Here is a 26,903-nt window from a genome sequence, read left to right as displayed (position 1 = left end):
GGGTGAGACGGTATTTCATGCCGGAACACCGCCTGAAATTATATAGAGCTCAAGTCAGGCCGCATATGAAATACTGTTCTCACCTATGGGCAGGAGCGCCATAGTACCAACTCCTTCCGTTAGACCGCATTCAAAGTCGGGCGGCTCGAATTATTGATAGTCAATGCCTTACTGTCCGACTTGACCCACTGAAATTACGTAGAGATGTTGCATCTCTGTGCATCTTCTACCGAATTTATCATAGGGAGTGCTCTGAAGAATTGTTCGGATTGATACCTGCTGCTGATTTTCACCACCGTACAACACGCCACAAACTAAAGTTTCATCCCAACCATCTGGACGAGTGGCGGTCCTCCACCGTGCGTTTTTCAAGGCACTTTCTTCCACGCACAACCACTCTTTGGAATCAACTTCTAGAAGCAATATTTCCGAACCGGTACGACAACATAACCTTCAAGAGCATATTCCTTCTTAAAAGGCCGGCAGCACACCTGCAATGCTGTTGGTGTTGTGGGTAATTATGGGTGGCGGTTAGTCACTTACCATCAGGTAAGCCGCATGCTCGTTTGCCCCTTGTGTTGTAAAAAAAAGAAAAAAAATATTGGTACCCGATTATCCCGGTCATTTGGACTAAATCATGTGTAAAATCAATTAAAATATATTTGTCTTTCAGCGGTTTACAAGCCGCCTCGCCGCTACCGCGCCAGTGTCCGCTGGCGCTTGCCGCGTATCACTTGGCCTGTTTATAACGGGCTCTAATGCGACAGTCCGTATAAGGCGAGACAGTTCAGTGACGAGAATCGCGCGCGCTGATGGATTGCGTAGTACAATGTTTTTGTGGATTGTACACGTGTAGGGTTGCCACACGGCGACAGTAACATGTCTATACGCTTTTAATGGATTATAATGGAATGGTAACCCTGCCTGCGCTAACGGTATACGCTGGCGGGACACCAGTGAAGGACGATAGGTGAGAATGAAAAAGCAGGACAGTTAATCTATTGTGATGAATAAACCTGGAATTCAGCACAATGGTTTCCAGAAGGGACCACGTGGAGGACGACCTAATAGGGTATACTGCTAACAATGGGACTAATAGTCCGCATTAATAATAATCCCTTCCCCCGCTATCTTTACGGTTTTTTTTTGATGGGTGAAAATGGTATGGTAGCCCCGCCTGCGTTAATGGGATACGCTGGCGGAGCACCAGTGAAGGGATGAGAATGAAAACAGGCCAGTTAGCCCATCATGATGAATTCATCAGGAATTAACCATGATAGTTTCCAGGGGGAACCGCGAGGAGGTCGACCTGGTTGGGTATATTGCTAGCAATGGGATTCTCAGTCTCCATTACTAACAATCCCTTTCCGCCCTCCAGAATTATCTTTACGTTTATAGCGGCGTATATGACGGGCCAGTCAACTGTTTATTTTAGTGGATGACAATGAAATGGTAACCCCGTCTGCGCTGTCGGTATACGCTGGTGGGGTACCAGTGAGAGATGATAGGTGAGGATGAAGCAGGTCAGTTGGCCCATCGTGATAAACTCATCAAAAATTAACCACGATGGTGTGCAGGGTATACCGCGTTGAGGTCGACCTGTTAGGGTATATTGCTAGCAATGATTCTGTCAGATATTATTAGTAACAATCGCTTTCCCTCCGCCAATCAACTGTTAGGCAAAACCGAGAAATAAAGGGGGGAAAAAGGATTGTTAGCAATGGAGTTAGACAGCTCTATTCCTAGCAATATGCCCTATTAGGTCGACCTCCACGCGGTTCCCCTGGAAACCATCGTGAACAATTCTTGTTGAATTGACTGACTGACCTGCTTCATTCTCACCTATCACCCTTCACTGGTGCCCCGCCGGTGTATATCAATAGCGCGGGTGGGGACACCATTCCATTATCACCCATTAAAAAAAAAAAAGCATGTCCGGGATATGTATACTGGCCAGGATTAAAAGTAGCCTACAACCTTCTCCTCCCCATATAGTTACTTGTATACCAAATTTTATAGTGAATGGTTAAACCCTTGACCCTATAAGGTAACAAACTCACTTTCACATTTATAGAATTAGTAAGCATGTTTCGTGCTGATAATGTAACTTTCCATAGATAAAATAATTAAAACCGGTTAAGTTGTTTTGAGTTTAATCCATTACAAACAAACACAGAAAAAAAAAAAAAAAAACAAATCTTTCCTGTTGTTCAAGAAATGTATTTTATATAGAAAGTTTATTTTTAAAATCAGATACTAGATGGCGTTGTTAATAATGTACAAGTCGCTATTAAGGTTTTCTTGTGTTTGATGACCTACCCTATGTGTGTGACAATTTATTAAAGTTCCCTATCGTTCCTACTGAAGTGTTTTTTTTTATGCAACAACACCGATAGCAATTTTTAACTCACGATACCTACTTGTTAACCTCTTTATAATAATATGTATCTCAAATGCGTTCAGTCGTTTAATTGTAAACAAAAGTTCATTACTAGCGATTAATATTAGTAGTCGAATGATTTGAAAATCATTCGAATATTCCGAATGATTTGCTCAGTCGGATAAGTCACGAATCGCTACTAGCAATGCACTTTGACCTATTGACCTCATGTTTTGCCCTGGAAACTATGACCCGGCCGGCCTGACTCATTCCTATCCTTTTATGCACTATTCTATTTTCATACATTAAGGAAAAAAACCAGCACATCCAATTATCATGATACTTGGCATAGACGCACTACTTGGGATGGGGAAGTACATAGGTTACTTTTCATGTCGACTGCGCGAAGCCGCGGGCGGAGCTAGTATGTATATGTATAAAAATAAATGCACATAATCGCCGAATATCAACAAAGAGCTTTGGTCGGACTAATATAAATCACGGGGTGACTAGTGACGTGAAATATAGACGCTGTTAAAAACTGCAGACATCGAGAGAAAGACGTCGGGAGGAGACGACTATCGATTATTATTGTTTTTTTTTTATTTATTTATTTTATACCAAAATCCATAGCTCTTAAAAACACAACTTACATGCTAAGTCTCTTATAAATACAGCCAATAATGAATTTTATTTATGCAAACAAAAATTATAATTCCAAAGCGAGGTAGGCAAGTTAAAGTGGGTGTGCGCAAGTAATATAAGTGCATGTATGAAAGAAACCATGTATAATAATGAGTGTCCATAAAGTTAGGTTAATTGATATATAAAATAATTAAAATCCATGTTGCTACAGTTCAGATATTGACAGCAATGATTAGAATACAATTTCATGGTAATCAATTGTAAAGAGGTATAAAAATGTATGAGTGGGTAAAATAGCGTGAATTATAGTGCGATATAAATAAATGTAAATATGTAGTGTATATACGTACATGTACATATTTATTTTGGTTATTTGATTACAATTATTTTGTTTAATTCCGCTACCATCAGTATGTGTGCGACTACCAACACTCGAAGATTGACCACCACTATTACTAGCAGAAGTTCCACAATCTTCCCTATTAGCCATCAATCTCCGACTGCCATTTTGTTCACACACGTTTTGCGACACGTATTTCACCTCTAAATGAGGCATCTTCAGGTAAATTATTAGATCGCTGCTCAGAGCCTTGAGTTAAGTGAACAAAATGGCAGTCAGAAATTGAATAGTCTAATATGAAAGGGTTGTGGAACTTCTGCTAGTAATAGTGGTGGTCAATCTTCGAGTGTTGGCAGTCGCACACATACTGATGGTAGCGGAATTAAACAAAATAATTCTTATCAAATAACCAGTGATATGGACCTCCGCAAGATAACACCTAGTATAGCAAGATGTTTATTTTTTAATAGCGTCGTTAATTTACAAATTGGCCTCTTAGAAATTTTATTGAAATCGGTTCTAGTTTTTAAATCAAAATAGTTAGTTTTACCATAATTGTAGTCGTTTTTTTTTTACACAATTATTTTAAAGTAGGTATGGTAATATATAATGTAAGGTAATATATTTATTTTAACATTTATAATATAAGTAGGTAGGTATTATATTTATTTATAGTACATATATGTATCTATGTAATATATTATTGTTTTAATATTTTATTTAACTGTATATTTGTTTATGTATTCTAAATATTAATAGTTGTAGCACTACAGCTGCCCGCTAACGATATGCTTTCTAACTGTATCGGGTTGACTGGAAGACATCTCTGTCAGAGATAAGTCCACCCTTGCTCACAATATTTATAAATGCATTAACAATGTAATTTACAAGTGCAATAAAAAATATATTATATATATATAAAAGTATCGACTGTCGATAACGGACGCGTGCCTCCCTAGTGCGGACGCATTCAATTTTACTATCTAGCGCGTGAGAACATATCTTAAATTAATGGACGGTTAATGAATCATCGATTAATGGCGGGCTGTTAAATATTTAGTGGTTTTAGGCCGAGCGACATTGGCGTTGACTGGCTAGTGGCCGCCACGCGACGCCCGAGCCTTATGACACGCTTATTACAAATGAATTTTTACAACTTAAAATGGCAAACAAACTGGGGGCCCACCAGATGGAAACCGGTATCCATCGCCTATAAACATAACATTTTTAATTCTAATTTTTTATTTTTCTTTTCTTTGAATGTATTACGTCGGTACAAGGTAAACGTTCTCGGAGTAAATTACCAACGCGATGGACTGACCTCATCAAAACGGCCACACAGCAGTCTATTGTGGAATGCTCTCGTTCGGCTGTGAGCAGAAGTAGATGGGGACGCATTGCGAGGACCTCGATCGCGAAGGAGGGCCTCGTCTACGATCCACTATCATTATAAAAACCATGACCACTATGTCAAGAGTGTACGACTGAAGAGAGAGTATTACGTCTCGCTGCTAAATGTTTAAATGAGTTAAGGGGCCGCCTGAAAATCAGCGCTGTATAGGTACATCTCGCTGGAGGTGTGCACATATAGCAATAGCTGAGACGGCTTCGGCAACCAGCAAAACGAATTGTTTTTTTTTCTCTTGGCGTTTTAACTCTAATTATTTATTTATTATTGTTGTTGGTAATAAAGGGTCTACCTAACATTATATTTATTTTGAAATGGGGCACTAGTTAAGGACAGGTGAGAATTAAAACAGTTCATTTGTCCCATCACGACCAGTTCATCAAGAATTAACCACGATAGTTTTCACGAGTAGCCGCGTGCAGGTCGACCCGGATAGATATTTCGCATGGGGCCACTTTTCTCCGTTGCCAACAATCCCTTGGTTGGGTAATAATGGAATGGTAACCCTGCACGGGGGGAAAATTATTGTTAGTAATGAGGACTAACAGCCCCATTGCTAGCAATATACCCTGTCAGGTCGACCTCCACGCGGTTCCCCTGGAAACTATCGTGACTAATTTATCGTTGAATTCGTCACGATAGGCTAACTGATTTGCCGTTTCATTCTCACCTATCACCTCTTACTGGTGCCCCGTCAGTGTATACCGATAGCGCGGGGTTACCATTCCATTATCACACATTAAAAAAAAACCCTGCCCATTCTATCAGTATACTCGAGCGGGGCTCCAGTGATGAGGGATAGGTAAAAATGAAAGCAAGTCAGTTAGACCATCATGTCAGGTTTCATAAAAATCAACCACGGCGATTTCCAGGGAAACTGTGTGGAGGTCGACCTGACAGGGTATGTTGCTACCGATGCAGCTGTTAATTCCCGATTTTTTTATACCATTGAGGTGGCAAACAAGCATACGGCCTACCTGATAGTAAGCGGTTACCGTAGCTTATAAACACCTGCAATACTAGGCGCATTACGCGCGCATTGCTAAGAGATTTCATCAATATCTTTAGCCCTTTTTTTAAGTCTAGAATGGCAACGCACGGGGAGTACCATAGGCGACACAGTATACTCTGTTATGTCCATGGTACTGCTCATGTCTATAGGCGACGGTCACCACTTTCCATCAGGTGAGCCGTGAGCTTGTTTTCATCAAATCATGAACTGATTATAAGAAGAATCCTCGTTTCTCACACGAGTCCGCAGCGCGTTAAAAAGGGGCCAAAAATATTGCAAGTAACGGAGCGGACGACTAAACAAAACGTTTAGTCGGTTCTATACCGCATATATTAATATGGATTAACACTTGTGTCAACAACTGTTCATCCCATTTATAATCAATATAATTTAAATAATATATTATTATTGTAGACTAGCTATCACCCGCGACGTCGTCCGGGTGACCGCGATAAAAAGCTCCTTATATCCTTCTCCATCTCGCATAGTGCGTGTATACCAAATTACATAGTGACGGGAGACAGGGATAGATAGATAGATACTCTTTATTGTTTCCTCCAAAAGATTACAATGGTAAACTTATCTATACTTATAATAAATCTGTAGAGAGGTCAATTCTGTACATGAAATATATTTCCAAAATAACTATCAGGCGGTGATTAGTGATCGATACTGATGCCAAAAATGCAATCAGTAAAATTTTTGTCTGTCTGTCTGTCTCTATGTTCGCTATAGAAACAAAATCTACTCGACGGATTTTAACGAAACTTGGTACATTTATTTTCTATACTCCTGGGCAGGTTATAGTATACTTTTCATCACGCTACGATCAATAAGAGCAGAACAGTGCAGAGAAATATTAAAAATGTTCACGCGTGCGACGCCGGGGCGGGCCGCTAGTTATAAATATAAACAATTACAAGAAATAATCACAATGAGAAAACAATGGGCGGCCTTATCGCTAAAAGCGATCTCTTCCAGACAACCTTTGGATGGAGAGGAGTAATTATAAACAGTTTGATCGGAGGCATTGGTAAATGGTTACCATCAGGTGAGCTGTATGCTTGTTTGACACCTCAATGGCATAAAAAAAAATGTTACCAAATTTCAAGTAAAAATACAAAGAAATCCAAAGCAGAATGGGCATCCATTACTAATCTAATATCAAAAAAAAATTACTAAAAGGTGTCTGTAAATAGATATTTAGGGAGATATTTAAGAAAAAATGTATATGAAAGGTATTGATAATAGCAATAGAAACCAAAACAATCATTTTCAGATATTTTGTTTGCCTATCTGTCTGTCTATTTGTTCCGGCATCATGCAAAAACTGTCGCACCAAATTGGATGCAGTTTACAGTTGTATTCCTGAAGATCTAACTTTATAACTGGTGTATGTTTTATCTCTATACACCATCAATAAGTGGCCAGCATCAACAGCCAAAAACCAGTATTAAAAAAACCAATGACGATCTAGACAAGAAGCTGCTAGAGATGGATGATTAGGAGAACCAACATCTAAACAACATGAGATAAGACCAGCAGAAGAACTATTGGAATCTTTTACTTAAAATCCTTCAACCCTACCAAATTCCATACAGTACTCTTATTAGGTGGGAAGGGATTGTTAATAATGGGGAGATTAGTCCCCATTGATATCAATATACCATATCAAGCTGACCTCCATGCGGTTCCCCTGGAAACCATCATGATGTTTGTCATTTATCGTTCAATTAGTCATTACGAGCTAATTGACCTGCTTCATCCTCACCTATTATCCCTCACTGGTGCCCTGCCAGCGTATACCTTTAGCGCAGGGGGGAAACGGATTGTTGGTAATGGGGTCTAACTGACCTATTGCTAGCAATACACCCTGTCAGGTCGACCTCCATGTGGTTCCCCCTGGAAATCATCACGATGGGCTGACCTGCTTTCATTAACAGCTGTCATCCCTCACTGGTGCCCCCCCAGTGTATACCAATAGCACAGGTTACCATTCCATTATCATCTATTAAAAAACAAAATTATCCCATGCAGATAAAGTCGGGAATAGAACGTAGTATATTGTTATGAATAGAATGGATGGAACTGTTATTAATTATATTTATATACTAGAAATAATTATGAAATTATACAAAAATATTTTTCCAACAAAACAAATGAGTTACATTTCCTATCACTATATATATATTATACAAACTACTAATTAAAATACAATTAGAATGAAAAGAAATTAAAAGAAAATAATAACAGAGTGTTGTTTATGATTGGAGACCTTAAAGGTTAGACATACAGTTGAAAACAGATTGTACAAGTCGGTGTAATCAATCAATAAACTTTATAGGCACAATGTATGCATGTCCTTGTGCCATTTATTCTGTAATGTGATCAGAGACACTTACTGATGACAATGATTCAAATTTTTAGATGACAGTCAATGAAATTGTATTATTCATACTTAGTGTCACTTAATTACTTTGCAGTTCATAAACAAAATCCTTAACAATCATTTTGAGGGCATGTTCTAGTAGTGGAACTGAATATTTTGAGCAAAGAAACATATGGTGAAAAATGACGCAAATTGAATTTTGATAAAAAAAATAATGTTTAATAGCTTGCTTGTGGTCTCAGCATTAAATGGGACACCTCTTCCTTTTTCCATGGGTGTCATAAGAGGAGACTAAAGAAACTTAATGGTTGAGTGTTGGACAGCAGCATCTCGCTTAAAACATCCCCAATGTCTAACTGTGATTGCTAACATGCTTGCCAAGTGTGGCAACTACTGACAAAACTCCTTTTATGGGGAAGGCCTATGTTCAGCAGTGGACAGTTAATGAATGATATAATAATAATAATGTTTTATAACACAGGCAGATTCATAGATTCTTAGACCACTAACAATTTCAGCTTAACTCTGTATAAAAAAGAACAAAACTTCTAGTTAAGTAAATTTATTTCTTATTGCATTCCATAAAATAATTAGTAGATAACAACTTCAATTATGGACCCTGTTGGGCACAGCAAGTACGAGAGAGAGTATTTAATAAAGATTATAAAGTATGTATAGTTATATTTAAAAAAATTATAAAGATACAAGTAAATATCACACACAGGAAAAATAAAAGAATGTTTTGTATTAGTGAAATTATCATAGAGTTTCCAAATACCAACTATTACCCACAATAAGAAAACATGAATTGTAGTATCAATGTTGATAAATGCTAGATATATATTTCATATGAAAAACACAAGGTAACATTATCTGACATTAATGTAGGGAACCCACTGTGTGAGTTCAACTCACAATACACTAGTTTTATATTTATACCAGAAAAAATAATTATTGCCTTCAAACATTTACAATTAATTGTTAAAAATGTAATGCAAGTCATACAGGAAAGTATGAAAATAACATTTTAAGGCATTAAAATTAAATGGATGGATGATTTAATATCATTTAGATAACACCAATATCTATATCACCTACAACATTTTAAACACAACCTGATTAATGTATCTATTTTAATAATTCAGTTATAGGTAGTTAATTATCTAATAATAATATCTAATAAGACTCTTATTAAGCTACCACTTTTAATTTTGATTCTAATTTACTCATTTCATTTCTAAATTTAGACTTTTTTTAATTTATTTAATCAATTATAAATATTCAATTTATTTAATAATTAAAAAATTCCAGTCATAAAACTATAGGCCAAATCTTTATGTGATATGGATAAGAACATATTATGTCAACCCCAAATAATAATTGGGATAAGGGTAGAAAAACATTATTTTAGTATGAATATTTAAATTTCATAATTTAACAATAATAATTTAGATCAAAAGCAATCAAAATACAAGAGTATAATATGAGGTGTAAAAAGGCCAGCATAGTATTAGGCTATATCCTTTTTTTCAAAGTATGGAAATTGAATGCCAGCTGGGTTCCCAAAAGGATAATACCAGATAGAATGAAGGCTGGTTATTTAGCCTATTGTGACAAGTCACTAGAAATGAATGTTTTTCAAAAGGGATTGAGTGAAAGACCAGCTGACAGAGTATATTGCTAGCAATAGAGTTGCCAATTTTCGTTAATATCAATCCCCTTCCTCAACAATGGGATTTTAATAGGTTGTTATGGATAGACCTTTAAAAGTACTTAGTTATTGATAAATTCAATTAAGAGAGAAAGAATAGGCTTAATAAGTGATTATATTAATTATATCAAATCATATATCACAGACTACTAGTATGTATAATAAGTCGAATTAGAATCTATACAACACGCGATGTACGTGTAAATAAACAAATTCATTCTATAAACATACCTATAAAGAGACCATAAAAACGGCAATTTGCGAGTTAAACTCCACGAAGTAACAACAACACGTCTCGACTAACTATACAAGTTTCCATTGATATTGTTATGAAAAAAACTGCACTGTATATGGCAAGCTAACTAAATCGTAACTACAATAATTCGCTTATTGGAAAAAATACGATTGCTATTTTGTATTGCTATTATTTGATTTAATTGGTACAGCAATGAGGACGTCAAAGTAAATAATAAGTATTGAAACATTTACGTTTGCTCTGAAATTCAACTGTAGCTTAGCACAATGGTTCGACCACATTTGACAATCGAGTGTGTGATCAAAACATAGCCTTTTATACAGTTTTATGGCGAAATGAGAGCACGTATGTCACTAGAATACTTGCGTTGTTCATTGGAGAGTAGCTTGGTATATGTTTCCAAGCCGAAAACGGCACTTTTTTGTTGTATTTTTAAAAAATGCTGTTGATTTCCAACACAGAAATGGCATAACACGCGAACACTTTGGCTGATTTTCACAATGAAACACTTCACAGAACAATAACAGTCCATTCGAGAAACGCGAGACGAGCCAAGGTATGCAATTTCTCACTCACCTTGTTGTTTATTTGCTATTTTATTGAAACAGTTTTGAAAAACTTCATATAAATGCATAGGCTCATCATCGCTCGTCGCCATTTTGGAATTTACTGTCCAAATAAAGCATAGATTATAGAGCTCAAAATTGCGATCGTTCAGAAATATTGGAATCCTATTGAATCCTATTGGTAAAGTATAGGTAATATTTTTTAATATGGACATTACGCAAAATTACGGAAGAGCACTTTGTAAATATCTGTGTATTCACAATTGTACAGAAGGAGGAAGAAACTGAAAATCTTAGTCGATTACCAATATATTTTATCAACTGACCTTTAAAGATTTTCTTGTGATCTATTTTATAGGAAAATAATGCTGTCTTATCGGAATCTAAGCAAGTTACGGGTAACTTGATTATTTGAGTTCAGCTTAAATAAGAGCAATATTTAATTTGTTTAGGTGAAAATGGTACATGAATTTTTCTCTTTTCATCGAGTTTATATGACATTCTAACAGTTCGGTCGGTCTTTCGATCTTGAACGAGACTGCTCCTGTTGTTTTAGAATCAGCGTCTCTACTTGGCTTGTTAACTCCTCTACTCTACGGCACATAGTATTAAAGGTAGATTCCAGTACTGTTGATGTTACCTGAGCAATGGTAGGTGGTGTAATGTCGGGCACGTAGTCAACGAGGCCTGCAATGGTTTCGAGCGGACTGTCCTTTTGCATGGCGACAATAGCTTGAAGGTAGACGACTCGACCAAATCATACGCGTGAGATCTTCACTTACAGCTTGACCAGCGAGACTCTGCAGGTGACGCAAGAAATGTGAAGGCTTCCGATCACCGAGCTCTTCATGCATCAGTAATTGTTTAATTCTACGTTCTTTAGATGTGGTAAGATGCTTAATAAACTTTGATTTCAATTTATCCGAAGGTGGTGGCGATACGATAATGTCTTTCACCTCGGCTACGTACTGATGATCAAGTTGACTGATCACGTAATAAAATTTGGTATTATCGGCCGTAATGTTTAACAATATAAATTGACCTTCAATTTGCGCGAACCATACTTCTGGTTCTTCAGGCCAGAATGGTGGAATCTTGACGCATACTTGGTATGTGTCGGTTCCGATAGTCTGTTGTTCCATTTTTTCTTGATCCGTGTTGCGGTCGGTAGGTCACCAATGTTGTTGTTCAGAGGAAATAAGTATAACAACTAATTTTATCTATTTACATATATTATATACAGAACGTAAATATTAAATATAAAGAAATATGTATAAAATAATATATTAAAACGGAAATTAGAAGTGTAAGAGGCGAGTGATCGAGATGGAGAGAATGACAGCGGAAATGAATGTAAGAAGTAAACGTCGCTGTCACAATCCGAAAGAAAGAAAGAGGTGAAATATCTATGTACAATTTAATTAACCTACTTGATGGAAAAGAAAGTAATGATGTCGATAAGTGGCTATGAGATAAATATGTACAATATTTATTTACAAACACCACATATACGTAACAGTATATGTATTGTCACAAACTTGTTAATGGGATGGAAATGTTTTCAAAGACTAAGACTATTCCATCATATATGCAAATTTTTTGATAAATAAATATAGCTAACAAACACCAAATTTATTATTATATCTGTCAATTTTGGTTCCACGAAACCAATTTAACATTGATTATAACTTTAGGTATATATTCACTTGCATGTGATAATGACTGGTATTTCCTACTTTCCTCTATGCTTGATTTATCTAAATACTTTGCTTCTTCTTTGTATAGTATAATAAAAATAAGTTTATAAATATGCCTTACCACCTACTTCAACCATATCGCTGATCCGCGGTATTGTAACAGTGCTAAAAATCAGCATTCGATATTTAAATATTGCGCCTTTTGTTGTTACGGGGTATTTACAAATTTGTAGCAAGACGCACCGTTACACCGTTGCCAGTACCTAAGCCTTCCCATTGCCTGTCGCGTGTGGAGTGATCCGCGCCTTATTTATATTATTCCTCTTATTATATTTATATGTTTGATATTTCCTCTTTTTAATATACAAATTTTGATAAACTAAATAATGTATTAGCGCTATAACTAGTTTCCTTTGATGACCATAGAGCAGAGACATTAAAAAAGTATACACGCCATTTTTGCTACGAAAATTAAGTTTGACGTAAGAGCCTACAAAATTTTCGAGTGCACTTCAAGAAAGAAAAACTTATAATTCACATACATGTAACATGTTCTCATTGAATTCTATAAACAGTCAAAACCAGGTAACTGTCCTTTATAATTGTTCGAATTATTTAATTAGCACAATAATAATTCAAAACAAGAACTATTTTGTTTGTCATCTACATAACCTTTTGTCCTGTTTGTCACCAGATTCTAGTTAGTTTTAGTCAGCTGTCATCACGGTATTCCAGTCTCTTTAAACAACGAAAACACAGCAGTAAACATAAGAATGTGAATGGAAAAGAAAGTTCGATTTGTGATGTTAATTATTGCAAGGAAAGTTTTGAAGAGGCGTTGAGGAATTTCGACCAGCATGCCTTAGCTGAGATGCGTAAGGTCGACGTGCGATCCCTGACGGGGCTCGCACGGAAGCCCATTCTTGACCTTTCCAGTAGAAAAATCTCATACATATCTTCAGATTCTTTTGAAAAAAATAAAAATGGATGGTCAGATTTGTCTACTCCAACAGTCACCGTTGATCTTCGAAGAAGGGACACTAGGTAATCTTGCTTTACATTCTTATTGTTTTTATTTGTATGCTAATAATGGTTACCACTTTCTATAAGGTGGTCAGCATGTTTGCCATTCTAAATTATATTACTTATACAATATTTGCTCGTATTTTGTGTTAGTAAAACAAAAATATTGTTAATATAAAAGATATGTAGATAAAGTGCCTTCTTTCTAGATATATGTAGATTAGAAGATATAAATATAATACACATATAATGTTATTAATCTAAACTAGATTATATTATAAAATTTACTAATATAATAAAAATTGTAACTATGTTTGTACATGGGCTATATTTAAGAAAATCTATTTAAGGATTCTTAAAAAGAGTAATAATTACCAAGGTAATAATTTTTAGAATTGTACTGCTTTATTTGTTCTGGCATCATGTAAAAACTATTGTACCAACTTGTATGTAGTTTTCACAATTATATTACTGAAGGTCTAACTTAAAAACTAGTGTATGTTTTGTTATGATATGCTATTTAGAAGTAGTCTATTGGTTTTCTTATTTCTGAAATATAGATTTATGAAATAGTGGGCAAACAGCTAGAAAATAATAATTTATTTAGAACAGAACTCATATATTTGTTAGTGCGTCACGTACTGTATGTAGCGAAAGATAGTAACACCAGATGTGCTCCAGGATTGGTCCATTATGAAAAAAGAACAAAACTTGCTGTAAGGTGTCAATGGATGACTTTTCAAAAATTCAAGTGGATGAATGCAACAGCTCTCATAAAAATTTGTATTTCTATAATGTTTTTGCAAATAAAATAGAAAATTGAAGCTTGTTTATATCAAATTGACCTTCTAACAATTTGTTGAAGACTTCAGCACGTACCAGTACAATGAATAAATGAATTTTATTGCTAAAAATGTGGTACAATAAGGTGGTATGGTAATATTACAAATAAAAAATGCATAAAAAAAAATCTCAATCGATGTATATTTCTTAACCTGTGCAAAACATGTGCACCCCTGAGCAGTCTACAATATTTGCGTTGCTACACAGTAACATAGCCTGGGACTGCCCTCCCTCTTAGTAATTACATTCAGCTGTTGGCATTACTGTGGATGTAACAAATCAGGGAAATAATTTTTTCACATTATAAAGGTTATGTTTTTGTGCATACCTCATCAGTCATCACTAATAGCACAGGCGAGGTAATTGTCGTTTAGTTATATGGACTGTCAGTCCCATTACTAGCAATATACCCTGTTAGGTTGACCTCCATCTGGTCACCCCTGGATATTATTGTGCTGAATTCCAGGTGTATTCATCACGATGGGCTAACTGACCTGTCCTTTCATCCTCACTTATCATCTCTCACTGGTGTATACCATTAACGCAGGCAGGGTTACAATTGAATTATCATTAATTGGATTGCATTTAGTTTATAAATAGTCTCTACTAGCTATTATGACTTTGCAGGATTGGTATATGTTGACTGACTGGGATAAAATATATATATATTATATACTTCTTATACACCTATCCCCCGATTTACACGGTAGATACATTCCTGAGAAAAACGTGTAAATCGAAAATTTTAAATTTTCATTTCAAAACCGTGTAAATCGAAAAGCTTGCAGAAAATGCATAATTTTGCTATTTGTCAGTTGTGGTTTTTTTCAATATTTTTACGTGTACACAGAAATAAAAATAAAAATTTTCATTTGTTCTAATAGTTCTTATTGTAGCTTCGTTCATGTTATATGATTTTGCAACATCTACTACTCTATCTCCCTTTCGTAAGCGATCCAAAATTTCGATTTTAGTTTCTAAAGAAATAACTTTTCTTTTAACTTCTTTTGACATTATAAGCCTATATTTTTTTTTTAATTTATGTTAATTTATAAAAATCTTAATTATGCACTCACTTGTAATTTACGAATATGAAAAATTAAATCTTTCTGACACTGTGAAACTTTCACTCAAATACAATTTTCCGTAGATAAAACTTTAATTTTATACGAAGAAATACAGACACAGTGTGCATGTGCAGCAAGTCAGCACTTAAGGTCGGGATTCCCCGTGAGATGTGTACACAGCGCACGTGTTCAAACACAGTAGCATTTAGTAGAGTGCGATAAAAACAAAAAAAAAAAAACTTATTTGGAAAACCGTGTAAAAGCGAAAACGTGTAAAACAAGTACCGTGTAAATCGCGGGATAGGTGTATATTATATAGGGTTATATACTTCTCCATCGCATATACTATGTGCATACCAAATTTCCTAGTGATTAGTTAACCTGTTAAGATCCTATTAGTAAGGATTGTCTAGTAATGAAAAAAAATAGTAACTATCGCATGCCATTTGTTTTAGATTCAGTTTCACAGACAACTTTGTGGGCCTGCTAGCGAGGAGCATCCATGAGAACAGCTTCAGGTACAACGTGCAGGTGCGGGGGTTCAAGACAGAGCGCAGTGTGCATGCGGACCTCAAACGGAACCCCAACCTCATTAATAGACTGCGTAAGTTCTTCGGTCAGTATGATTATGTGCAATGAATCCATGGATTGGGGATCACATTGTCATATAAATATCTTTTAATTTGCTTTGTTCTACTAATACTACCCATATATAGCTGTCGCCCTCTAGTGCTGTTATACATGTACTATATGGAATAGAGATGATTACTTATAGGTTATTTTTTATCCTTGATAGTAAACGTATCCCAGACATGCGACATAGTCGTGGATAAAAGCTAATACATATATGTATAGAAATAGTTAAAAAATTAATGTAAGTTTTAGAAATAATGAGCCGACTTCAAAAAAAGCAATCGATTCTCAAATTAGGTTTTTTTTGTTTGTTACCTCATAACTCCCTCGGTTATAAATTGTTTTGAAAAATTTTTTTTTATCTGAAAAGGTATACTTACAGGTTGGTCCCATAGAAATTTGTTCAGAATTGGTAGTTTAGTTTTGAAATTAAAATAATTAGTTTTTCAACAGTTTAAATCAGTTTTGGGGAACACGATTTTAAATTATTAATATATGTGTATTGAAGCACAGTTTTTAACAACATTACATATGGAAGTTTAGTGGTGGATGCAGTCAGGTTGACCTCCACAAGGTTCCCCCCTAGAAACCATCGTGTTGAATTGCAAGTGTATAAGGCAGATAACTTTATGTATGGGGTGAATTTACAGGTACCCTGTAAATTCACGCCATTCCCTGTCTGTCCCATTCGTGTTTCAACCGTGAAGCAGTTGTGTTTGCATGGCTGTGTTTCGGTTTGAAGGGTGGGATATGGCGTGAATTTACTGGGTACAGAGGAATAACATCTGAGTCCTCAGGAATGGCAACGCATAGGGGTATTATGGGCAAAACAGTATACTCTGTTATGTTCATGATACTGCTCATGTCTATAGGCGACGGTTACCACTTTCCATCAGGTGGGCCGTCAGCTTGTTTGCTATTCTAAGTTGTATAAAAAAAATATATATAGAGCATGAAAAGACAGTCACTTAGACCTGTATTTTCATTCTCACCTCACTGGTGCCCCACCAGTGTATACCGTTAGCGCAGGCGGATCTTCCATTCCATTATCATTCTATAAAAAAAAAGTTTAATGGTGGAGGTATGAGAAGCAGCATTTCTTTTAAAACATCACCAAAACCTAACTGCGTTATCAGCCCGCCCACCAAGCGTGGCTAATATTAGCAAGACCATTTTATGGGCGAGGCATATGTCCAATAGTGGACAGCTAATGGCTGATGTAATAATGATGACGACATATGTAATTAATTAATTAAATTGTTGTTCTATTTAATTCTAATATTACATACATACATATCTGTCACGCCTGTCTCCCATTAGGGTAGGCAGAAACAATGGAACGCCAAATGCTTCGATTCAAACAAACTTCTAATTCTAATATTAACATTGCTATATTGTGTATTAATGTGCATATAGTTTGTATTGATAATCATCACCGCATCAGCATGCTAATGACGGCCGCGAACCCACTGATAATACGTAATCTATAGACTAGGAGTCGTCGACCTCTCGCGTCATACTGCTGATTACTCGGTTAGCGCGTGTTCTGTAAACGATGCGTCTTATTTGAGATACGACATTACATGTTGCTTGGGTTTACTATTAATATTATAAATAATTATTTCTACCATCGTACGGCTCGCCATCGACAGGGATACCCTTCACTCTTATACCCTACAGCCTAAATGGTCGCGTACACCGCGGTTTCAGAGATGTTTTCTCCCACGAATGCTCAGGTCATGGAATGAGCTCCCTGCTGAGGTTTTCCCAAGAGACTACAGCATGGGGTTCTTCAAAAGGGGGGTAAAGAGGTTTCTTCAGGGTCGGCAACGCGCGCGTAATATCTCTGGTATTGCAGGCGTTCATAGGCTACGGTAACCGCTTACCATCAGGTGGACCGTATGCTTGTTTGCCACCTCAGTGATATAAAAAAAATAAATAAAAAATATCATTGCCATTTTCCTACCGTTATCCCAAATATTTTTTATACTACTATGGTGGCGAACAAGCATACGGCTCGTTTATCACTACATAGTATGAAACAAAGCCGCTTCCCTTCTGTCTTCAGTGGGTGATAATGGAATGGTAACCCCGTCTGCGCTATCGGTATACGCTGGCGGGGCACCAGTGAGGGATGATAGGTGACGAAAAGGTAGGTCAGTTAGTCCATCATGAATTCACCTGATATTAACACGATGGTTTCCAGGGGGGACCACGTGGAGGTCGAACTAACAGGGTATATTGCTAGCAATGGGTCTGGTAGTCCGCATTGTTAATAATCCTTTTTGAAAAAAGGTTGAGTAGTTTTTGAGTTTATCCATTGCAAACTAACAAACATACTGTGTGTCGGCAGGTCTGAATGTAGGCGACAGCAGCGAGAAGCAGGGGGCGCTGAGCCCCGACGTGGCGCCGCGGCTGGAGAAGCTGCTCAGCGAGGACGCGTTGCTCAGCAACCAGCAGAAGGACAAGATCAAGATCGCGTTCGCCGAGGGATACCTGGCTGGTACGTGACTTAACTACTCACTCGTGTTTTTATAGATATAAAGCTGACGTATCTATTAGAATTCTTCATTTTATTCCCAAAATATATACTTCTTTATTAATAGTATGAAGTTTATATATATATATATATATATATATATATATATATATATATATATATATATATATATATATATATATATATATATATATATATATATATATATATATATATATATAATATAACTATAGACGGTCCACCTGATGGAAAGTGATAACCGTCGCCTATATACATGAGCAGTACCATGGACATAACAGAGTATACTGTTTCGCCCATGATACCCCTTATGCGTTGCCATTCCTGAGGACTCAGATGTTATTCCTCTGTACCCAGTAAATTCACGCCATTCAAACCGAAACACAGTCATGTAAATACAACTGCTTTACGGTTGAAACACGAATGGGACAGAGGTACCCAAGCAATCGATATGCTCTGAGAACAGATTTTAATATCGAAGCAATCTGCTTCGTGCCTTAAGTATCGATTAATGTTTCGATCGCTATTACGTCAATCACTAAGATCGGTACTGGAACAATTTTGACATTTAAAAAAAATAATTTTAGAAATTCATTTTAAAATACAATCTAGACCATTGGGTTTTATAATTTTTTTTTTATAGGAATAAGTTTAAGAACACTTTCACAGGAATTTTGGAAGTGTTATGGTGCTTCTCCAACAATCTTTGTGGAAAGTAGCTGGCATGTGTATGTGAAAAGATCAGTCCATTCGCTCCTATATAAGTGTGAAGCTTTACATGTTATTGTATATCTCTATACATCTGTAGGTGGGATATAGCAGTGAAATTACAGGTTGCGCAGGCATAAGACCATAGTCTTCAGAAATGGAAACATATAGCATCACAGTGTATCCCGTAATCTCCATGATGCTGTCCATAGGCGACGGTTATCACTTACCATCAGGTCGTCAGCTTGTCGTTATAAATGTATAGAAATCCTAATAGAAAAACTTTATGCCCAATTGTTACACACAGAACAAGCATCAACGGCATTCTGAAAGTAATAGGCGAGAAATATAACTCGCCTATATATAGGCATTTCATTCAGATGCTGATCTAGTCGGCTGGCTCACACCTGTCTAGTTGTATGTTCACTTTTTTATATTAACATAGTTTGTAAGGAAATTGTTACTAACAAAATGGACCAAACTGTAGTCTGAAATAAACATGAATATGATTATTAAATTACCTGCGAGGGTGTCGTTTGTTGTCACGAATTTATTCTCATTTAAGTAATACAGAGCTATTTTATTTCTTCCCGCAGGTTCACATCCCGAAAACGTGCGCGGTACAAAAGCATCCAAGTATTTGAAACTAGTTCAGCAGCTGCTAACCATTGTGCTATTCCTCGCAATCTTCGTGAGCCTCATGGCATCCGTCAGTGGCACCGTCTTCCGGTAACTATCACTCGGGCATTATAAAAGTCGCGAAGAATTTTAAGGCGGGGGATATGGTCAAGTATGCAAAATCACGGTGCAATACCTACTATGTTTAAACTGTCTGGTTAGAGGAATAAAATGTAATATGGAATATTATAAACGAAAGCTGCATCGAATTTGATTCATTTGTTTGCAAGGTCTAATCGTATTTAGATATTTTGTTGCTCCAGTCGTAAATGCATTTATTTATTTATTCATTACTACATATATGTGTACATGGCGGACTTAATGCTAAAAGCATTCTCTCCCAGTCAACCATAGGGAAGTGGCAGAATACACGAATGCGGTACTAGTAATTATTGATATACATACATACTAAAATTACATATATATATGAATAACAAATATACTTATACATATATGATATATACTATATTATACACGAATTTAGGAATAATATAAAGCACTTATTGCTCGGATAAAAATAAAAAGTGAGCGTGAACGCTTTTTTTGAAAGCCAATTAATTGCTTTCTGTAATTAATGACCATGTTAAATTGTAGTGAACTTTTTTAAGGTGAAAATAGAATGATAACCTATTGGTATTTTTTTTTTTCAAATTTGAAATTAAGGAAAAAGAACATTTCAATAACTATAATGGATAATATAATATTATTAGATCCAAATCGGAAATTTTTTTTTCCCTAAACATGTAACACACTAATCTATCTATCAATTTGTTTGGTAGTTTTCTAGGTATCTGCGGGGGTTACCCTTAACATAAATTCCAATAGATCGATATTGGAATTGAGACGTTTCACACTCTTGAATTGCAACACTAGCGACATAATAGTCCCATATTGTTCTGATAGATGCATATTAGTGCAACTTGCCAATGCAAACTGTTGTAAACCGATCCCAATTATAACCTAATTCCTAACTGTTGCTTCATGAGTGTAGTATAAAATTGTTATTGGCAATAGATTGGATTTGGGGGGAAAGAGATTGTTAGTAATGGAGACTGAGAATCCCATTGCTAGCAATATACCCAACCAGGTCGACCTCCTCGCGGTTCCCCCTGGAAACTATCATGATTAATTCCTGATGGATTCATCATGATGGGCTAGCTGACCTGTTTTCATTCTCATCTATCACCCTTCACTGGTGCTCCGCCAGCGTATCCCGTTGGCGCAGGCGGAGTTACCATACTTTTTTTTTTTCACCCATCAAAAAAAAAAAAAATAGATTGGATTGATATAGATTAGATTATCACAAGTAGATCTGCTGGTCTTAATGTAAGGCATGGAATAATCAGTAGTGTGCTATGACAAACATACGCAGGATCCAGCTAGGGAACCAAGTGGAGGTGGACCCCGAGGAGATCTCCGTCACATTTGACGACGTGAAGGGCGCTGACGAGGCCAAGCAGGAGCTGCAGGATGTGGTCAGTGTTATTGTATTTTAAATCTATTACGCTGATATTTGTTTTTAAAGTTAACCAGTTTTTAATCACCCATAACATAGGGTATGCATTGCAAGAAGTCAGTAGATGCAGGTGGCTCGGGACCGTTCTTTATGGCAGTTTATGGGGGAAGCCTATATTCAGCAGTGGATGGATAATGGAAAACAAGGGTAGTAAATGCAATGGTGGAAAACTTGTAAATATTTTGTTAATGGCGAAGCTCATGATGATAAGTGGGGATGAAGGCAGGTCAGTCGGCCAATCGTGACGAGTTCAACAGTCATGATGCCCGATAGTTCGGCCGTGGACTTGGCGTATGAGCAGTGCGTGTATGTCGGTGGCGGCAGGTGGAGTTCCTGAAGTCGCCGGAGAAGTTCTCGTCGCTGGGCGGCAAGCTGCCGAAGGGCGTGCTGCTGGTGGGCCCGCCGGGCACCGGCAAGACGCTGCTGGCGCGCGCCGTGGCGGGCGAGGCGCGCGTGCCGTTCTTCCACGCCGCCGGGCCCGAGTTCGACGAGATCCTCGTCGGCCAGGGCGCGCGCCGCGTCCGCGACCTCTTCAGTGAGTAGCACCACCGCCACCAGCAGCCGCACTACACACGCGGCCAGGGCACGCGTGCCGTTCTTCCACGCCGCCGGGCCCGAGTTCGACGAGATCCTCGTCGGCCAGGGCGCGCGCCGCGTCCGCGACCTCTTCAGTGAGTAGCACCACCGCCACCAGCAGCCGCACTACACACGCGGCCAGGGCACGCGTGCCGTTCTTCCACGCCGCCGGGCCCGAGTTCGACGAGATCCTCGTCGGCCAGGGCGCGCGCCGCGTCCGCGACCTCTTCAGTGAGTAGCACCACCGCCACCAGCAGCCGCACTACACACGCGGCCAGGGCACGCGTGCCGTTCTTCCACGCCGCCGGGCCCGAGTTCGACGAGATCCTCGTCGGCCAGGGCGCGCGCCGCGTCCGCGACCTCTTCAGTGAGTAGCACCACCGCCACCAGCAGCCGCACTACACACGCGGCCAGGGCACGCGTGCCGTTCTTCCACGCCGCCGGGCCCGAGTTCGACGAGATCCTCGTCGGCCAGGGCGCGCGCCGCGTCCGCGACCTCTTCAGTGAGTAGCACCACCGCCACCAGCAGCCTGACTACACACGCGGCCAGGGCACGCGTGCCGTTCTTCCACGCCGCCGGGCCCGAGTTCGACGAGATCCTCGTCGGCCAGGGCGCGCGCCGCGTCCGCGACCTCTTCAGGGTAGCACCACCGCCACCAGCAGCCGCACTGCGGCCAGGGCACGCGTGCCGTTCTTCCACGCCGCCGGGCCCGAGTTCGACGAGATCCTCGTCGGCCAGGGCGCGCGCCGCGTCCGCGACCTCTTCAGTGAGTAGCACCACCGCCACCAGCAGCCGCACTACACACGCGGCCAGGGCACGCGTGCCGTTCTTCCACGCCGCCGGGCCCGAGTTCGACGAGATCCTCGTCGGCCAGGGCGCGCGCCGCGTCCGCGACCTCTTCAGTGAGTAGCACCACCGCCACCAGCAGCCGCACCACACGCGGCCAGGGCACGCGTGCCGTTCTTCCACGCCGCCGGGCCCGAGTTCGACGAGATCCTCGTCGGCCAGGGCGCGCGCCGCGTCCGCGACCTCTTCAGTGAGTAGCACCACCGCCACCAGCAGCCGCACTACACGCGGCCAGGGCACGCGTGCCGTTCTTCCACGCCGCCGGGCCCGTGTTCGACGACATCCTCTGAGGCCAGGGCCCCCGCCGCTTCCGCGACCTCTGCAGTGAGTAGCACCACCGCCACCAGCAGCCGCACTACACACGCGGCCAGGGCACGCGTGCCGTTCTTCCACGCCGCCGGGCCCGAGTTCGACGAGATCCTCGTCGGCCAGGGCGCGCGCCGCGTCCGCGACCTCTTCAGTGAGTAGCACCACCGCCACCAGCAGCCGCACTACACACGCGGCCAGGGCACGCGTGCCGTTCTTCCACGCCGCCGGGCCCGAGTTCGACGAGATCCTCGTCGGCCAGGGCGCGCGCCGCGTCCGCGACCTCTTCAGTGAGTAGCACCACCGCCACCAGCAGCCGCACTACACACGCGGCCAGGGCACGCGTGCCGTTCTTCCACGCCGCCGGGCCCGAGTTCGACGAGATCCTCGTCGGCCAGGGCGCGCGCCGCGTCCGCGACCTCTTCAGTGAGTAGCACCACCGCCACCAGCAGCCGCACTACACACGCGGCCAGGGCACGCGTGCCGTTCTTCCACGCCGCCGGGCCCGAGTTCGACGAGATCCTCGTCTGCCATGTCGCGCGCCGCGTCCGCGACCTCTTCAGTGAGTAGCACCACCGCCACCAGCAGCCGCACTACACACGCGGCCAGGGCACGCGTGCCGTTCTTCCACGCCGCCGGGCCCGAGTTCGACGAGATCCTCGTCGGCCAGGGCGCGCGCCGCGTCCGCGACCTCTTCAGTGAGTAGCACCACCGCCACCAGCAGCCGCACTACACACGCGGCCAGGGCACGCGTGCCGTTCTTCCACGCCGCCGGGCCCGAGTTCGACGAGATCCTCGTCGGCCAGGGCGCGCGCCGCGTCCGCGACCTCTTCAGTGAGTAGCACCACCGCCACCAGCAGCCGCACTACACACGCGGCCAGGGCACGCGTGCCGTTCTTCCACGCCGCCGGGCCCGAGTTCGACGAGATCCTCGTCGGCCAGGGCGCGCGCCGCGTCCGCGACCTCTTCAGTGAGTAGCACCACCGCCACCAGCAGCCGCACTACACACTACACCCGTTGTATTATGAGGACGACAACCGGAGGACTCAGAAAAAAAAACTAATTTAATTCTAAAAGTTACAGTATAAAATTCTTATGTCCAATTATAATTAAAATGCCTGTCCAGTTCGAAGTGTGAACCAGGAGTGATTTCTTAAGTCGTCACGTTAGCCAGCCTCGTGCTGCAGCGTCAGCAATTACCTAGTTACACCAGAGGGAGACTTTGTACAAAAGTCGTTTGCTTGGGTACCTCTGTCCCATTCGTGTTTCTACCGTAAAGCAGTTGTGTTTGCATGGCTGTGTTTCGGTTTGAAGGGTGGGATATGGCGTGAATTTACTGGGTACAGAGGAATAACACCTGAGTCCTCAGGAATGGCAACGCATGCGTGATATCATGGGCGAAACAGAATATTCTGTTATGTCCATGGTACTGCTCATGTCTAGGCGACGATTACCACTTTCCATCAGGTGGGCCGTCAGTTTGTTTGCCATTCTAAGTTGTATAAAAAAAAATTTACACGAGTTTTGGATGCGATGCGGCGTCAGCGGTGTCGGTGGTGACTCGCTATGTAACTATCGCGTAAACATATTCCCAAGATAAGTATATACAAAGAATAGTACTAACTACGTATTAATTACACAAAATACATAAACCCTGTAAACATATAAATATTTTACCTTGTTACTAATTATAGTCGTAAGCATGTACTTTTTTTGTACAGAGGCGGCCAAGGAACGAGCGCCGTGCGTGATATTCATCGACGAGATCGACTCGGTGGGCGCTAAGAGGACCAACAGCGTGCTGCATCCATACGCCAACCAGGTCTCGGCTTGTGTTACGAAAAATAATATAAAAAAGTAGATAGATAGATAGTCTTTATTGCCACCAATAATAGTTAAAAAAAAACAATAAAAAAGAAAAGAATTCGTTTTGCTGGTTGCTGGAGCCGCCTCAGCTGTTGCTATATATACAGTTCCAGCGAGATGTACCTATATAGCGCTGATTTTCAGGCAGTCCCTTAATTCATTTAACTTTATTTATTTAAACTTTAATGCACAATAAAATTCTATGTACATATGGCGGACTTAACACCGGACGGTGTTCTCTACCAGTCAACCATTGGGCGAACAGAGAAATACGTAAAAAAAAATACAAACTTTAGCTTTCGTGTGAATCGCCAATACCCAATTTTTGGATTTGAGACTCAATACACAAAACAAATAATAAATAAAAAAAAAATTACAACCAAAACTAAAAAAAGAACAAGCTCTGAATACAAAATTATCGCAATTGACAATAACAGTATCATTATATAAAAAAAAAACTCAAAAAAAAAGAACGTGAAGCGTCAGTTTCTCAGCTGTTTAGAATTTGTTTCTTCAATAAGACTCTTTTGAAATATCAGTGTTTTTATACCAATCGTGCGGTTGATTTTGTAACGATTTAAATAAATGTCTAAATAATAAATTTTAAATAACTAGTGTATCAGATGGCCGTGTAGTCCCGGTATAGAATAGGCCATCCCTTCCATTCTCGTGGGTGTCGTAAGACGCGACTAAGGGAGGGCGAGGGATGGATAGCAGCGTCCCTCTTAAAACATCTCTAAAGCCTAACTGCGGTTGCCAATTCGTCTACCAAGCGTGGCAACTACTGGCGAACCCCTCCACATGGGAGGCTTATGTTCAGCAGTGGACAGTTAAGGTCTGATATGATAATGGTATGATAGTATATCAGAGTTTTTTGATAATAAAAAAAAATGCAAATAGTAAATTTATTGTATTATAAAAAAAAAACTATTTGTAGATACGAGCTTTAATTTGAAATATTTTTAATCTATTTGTTTATCAGTGTGTGTGTGTGTGTGTGTGTGTGGGTTTGTGATTTTATGGCTGTTATTTTACTGAATAAAATATGTTTATCACGAGAATCGAACCTCTGATATATATTGCTTACGAGCAGCCTGCCTGTCCTGTACATTACCCCGGCCTTGAACACTGGTGCGATGTGTGACGTGTGACGTATGTTGTAGACCATCAACCAGCTGCTGTCGGAGATGGACGGCTTCCACCAGAACGAGGGCGTGATCGTGCTCGGCGCCACCAACCGCCGTGATGACCTGGACCAGGCTTTGCTGCGGCCCGGCCGGTTCGACGTCGAGGTCGGTCCGCCGCTACCACCACTGCTCGTGTGAGGGTGGCGCCCTCTAGTATAGATACCAGAGGGCCGCCCGTTTTATACGCAGGGGCTTACAGTACGACAGATTTACGTGTCCTCCAAGACATGAAATGACAATTGTTTTCATTTGAAAATGACTAAATTACTAAAATTTGACACTTATAAATTTAATGTAAATATGTGCTTAGACTCGTAGTGTAGGTGTCAACATAGAATATGTCACCCTTTCCTTTCCCGTGGGAGGCGACTAAGGGAATTTAATGGAAGGGGGAGGGGCAGCAGCTTCTTCAGGTTTTTTTGATGGGTGAAAATGGTATGGTAACCCCGCCTGCGCTAACGGGATACGCTGGCGGAGCACCAGTGAAGGGTGATAGATGAGAATGAAAACAGGCCAGTTAGCCCATCATTATAAATTCATTAAGGAATTAACCATGATAGTTTCCAGGGGGAACCGCGAGGAGGTAGACCTGGTTGGGTGTATTGCTAGCAATGGGATTCTCAGCCTCCATTACTAACAATCCCTTTCCCCCCGCTTCCTCAGGTTTGTCTCGATATATTCGTATGGTAATTTGAGATGCATTGTTTTGTTTAGACGTATGTGCTGAGCAA

General features: G+C 40.1%; 2 protein-coding genes across 3 annotated transcripts in view; one reads left to right on the top strand and one right to left on the bottom strand.

Annotated features, from left to right (window-relative positions):
* LOC113517183 (protein daughterless) overlaps positions 1 to 10,867 on the bottom strand; it is a 162,282-nt gene extending 151,415 nt beyond the window's left edge. For both annotated transcript variants that reach the window (XM_052898388.1, XM_052898389.1), the window contains exon 1: positions 10,718 to 10,867. In XM_052898388.1, coding sequence (XP_052754348.1) covers positions 10,718 to 10,799 — 82 coding nt within the window. In that variant the 5' untranslated portion in view covers positions 10,800 to 10,867. The remainder of the gene's footprint in view (positions 1 to 10,717) is intronic.
* A 1,965-nt stretch (positions 10,868 to 12,832) lies between these two features.
* The window catches only part of LOC113513484 (ATP-dependent zinc metalloprotease YME1L), a 28,779-nt gene continuing 14,708 nt past the window's right edge, over positions 12,833 to 26,903 (top strand). The window contains exons 1-9 of the mRNA XM_052898398.1: positions 12,833 to 12,989; positions 13,099 to 13,448; positions 15,793 to 15,953; positions 18,324 to 18,473; positions 19,793 to 19,925; positions 21,247 to 21,349; positions 21,715 to 21,925; positions 24,841 to 24,941; positions 26,149 to 26,277. Of these exons, the coding sequence (XP_052754358.1) occupies positions 12,954 to 12,989; positions 13,099 to 13,448; positions 15,793 to 15,953; positions 18,324 to 18,473; positions 19,793 to 19,925; positions 21,247 to 21,349; positions 21,715 to 21,925; positions 24,841 to 24,941; positions 26,149 to 26,277 (1,374 nt within the window). The 5' untranslated portion in view covers positions 12,833 to 12,953. The remainder of the gene's footprint in view (positions 12,990 to 13,098; positions 13,449 to 15,792; positions 15,954 to 18,323; positions 18,474 to 19,792; positions 19,926 to 21,246; positions 21,350 to 21,714; positions 21,926 to 24,840; positions 24,942 to 26,148; positions 26,278 to 26,903) is intronic.

Source organism: Galleria mellonella, unplaced genomic scaffold (assembly GCF_026898425.1).
Source record: "Galleria mellonella isolate WM207_F2 unplaced genomic scaffold, CSIRO_AGI_GalMel_v1 utg424, whole genome shotgun sequence".
Lineage (NCBI taxonomy): Eukaryota > Metazoa > Arthropoda > Insecta > Lepidoptera > Pyralidae > Galleria > Galleria mellonella.
This window is presented reverse-complemented; position numbering and strand designations above follow the sequence as displayed.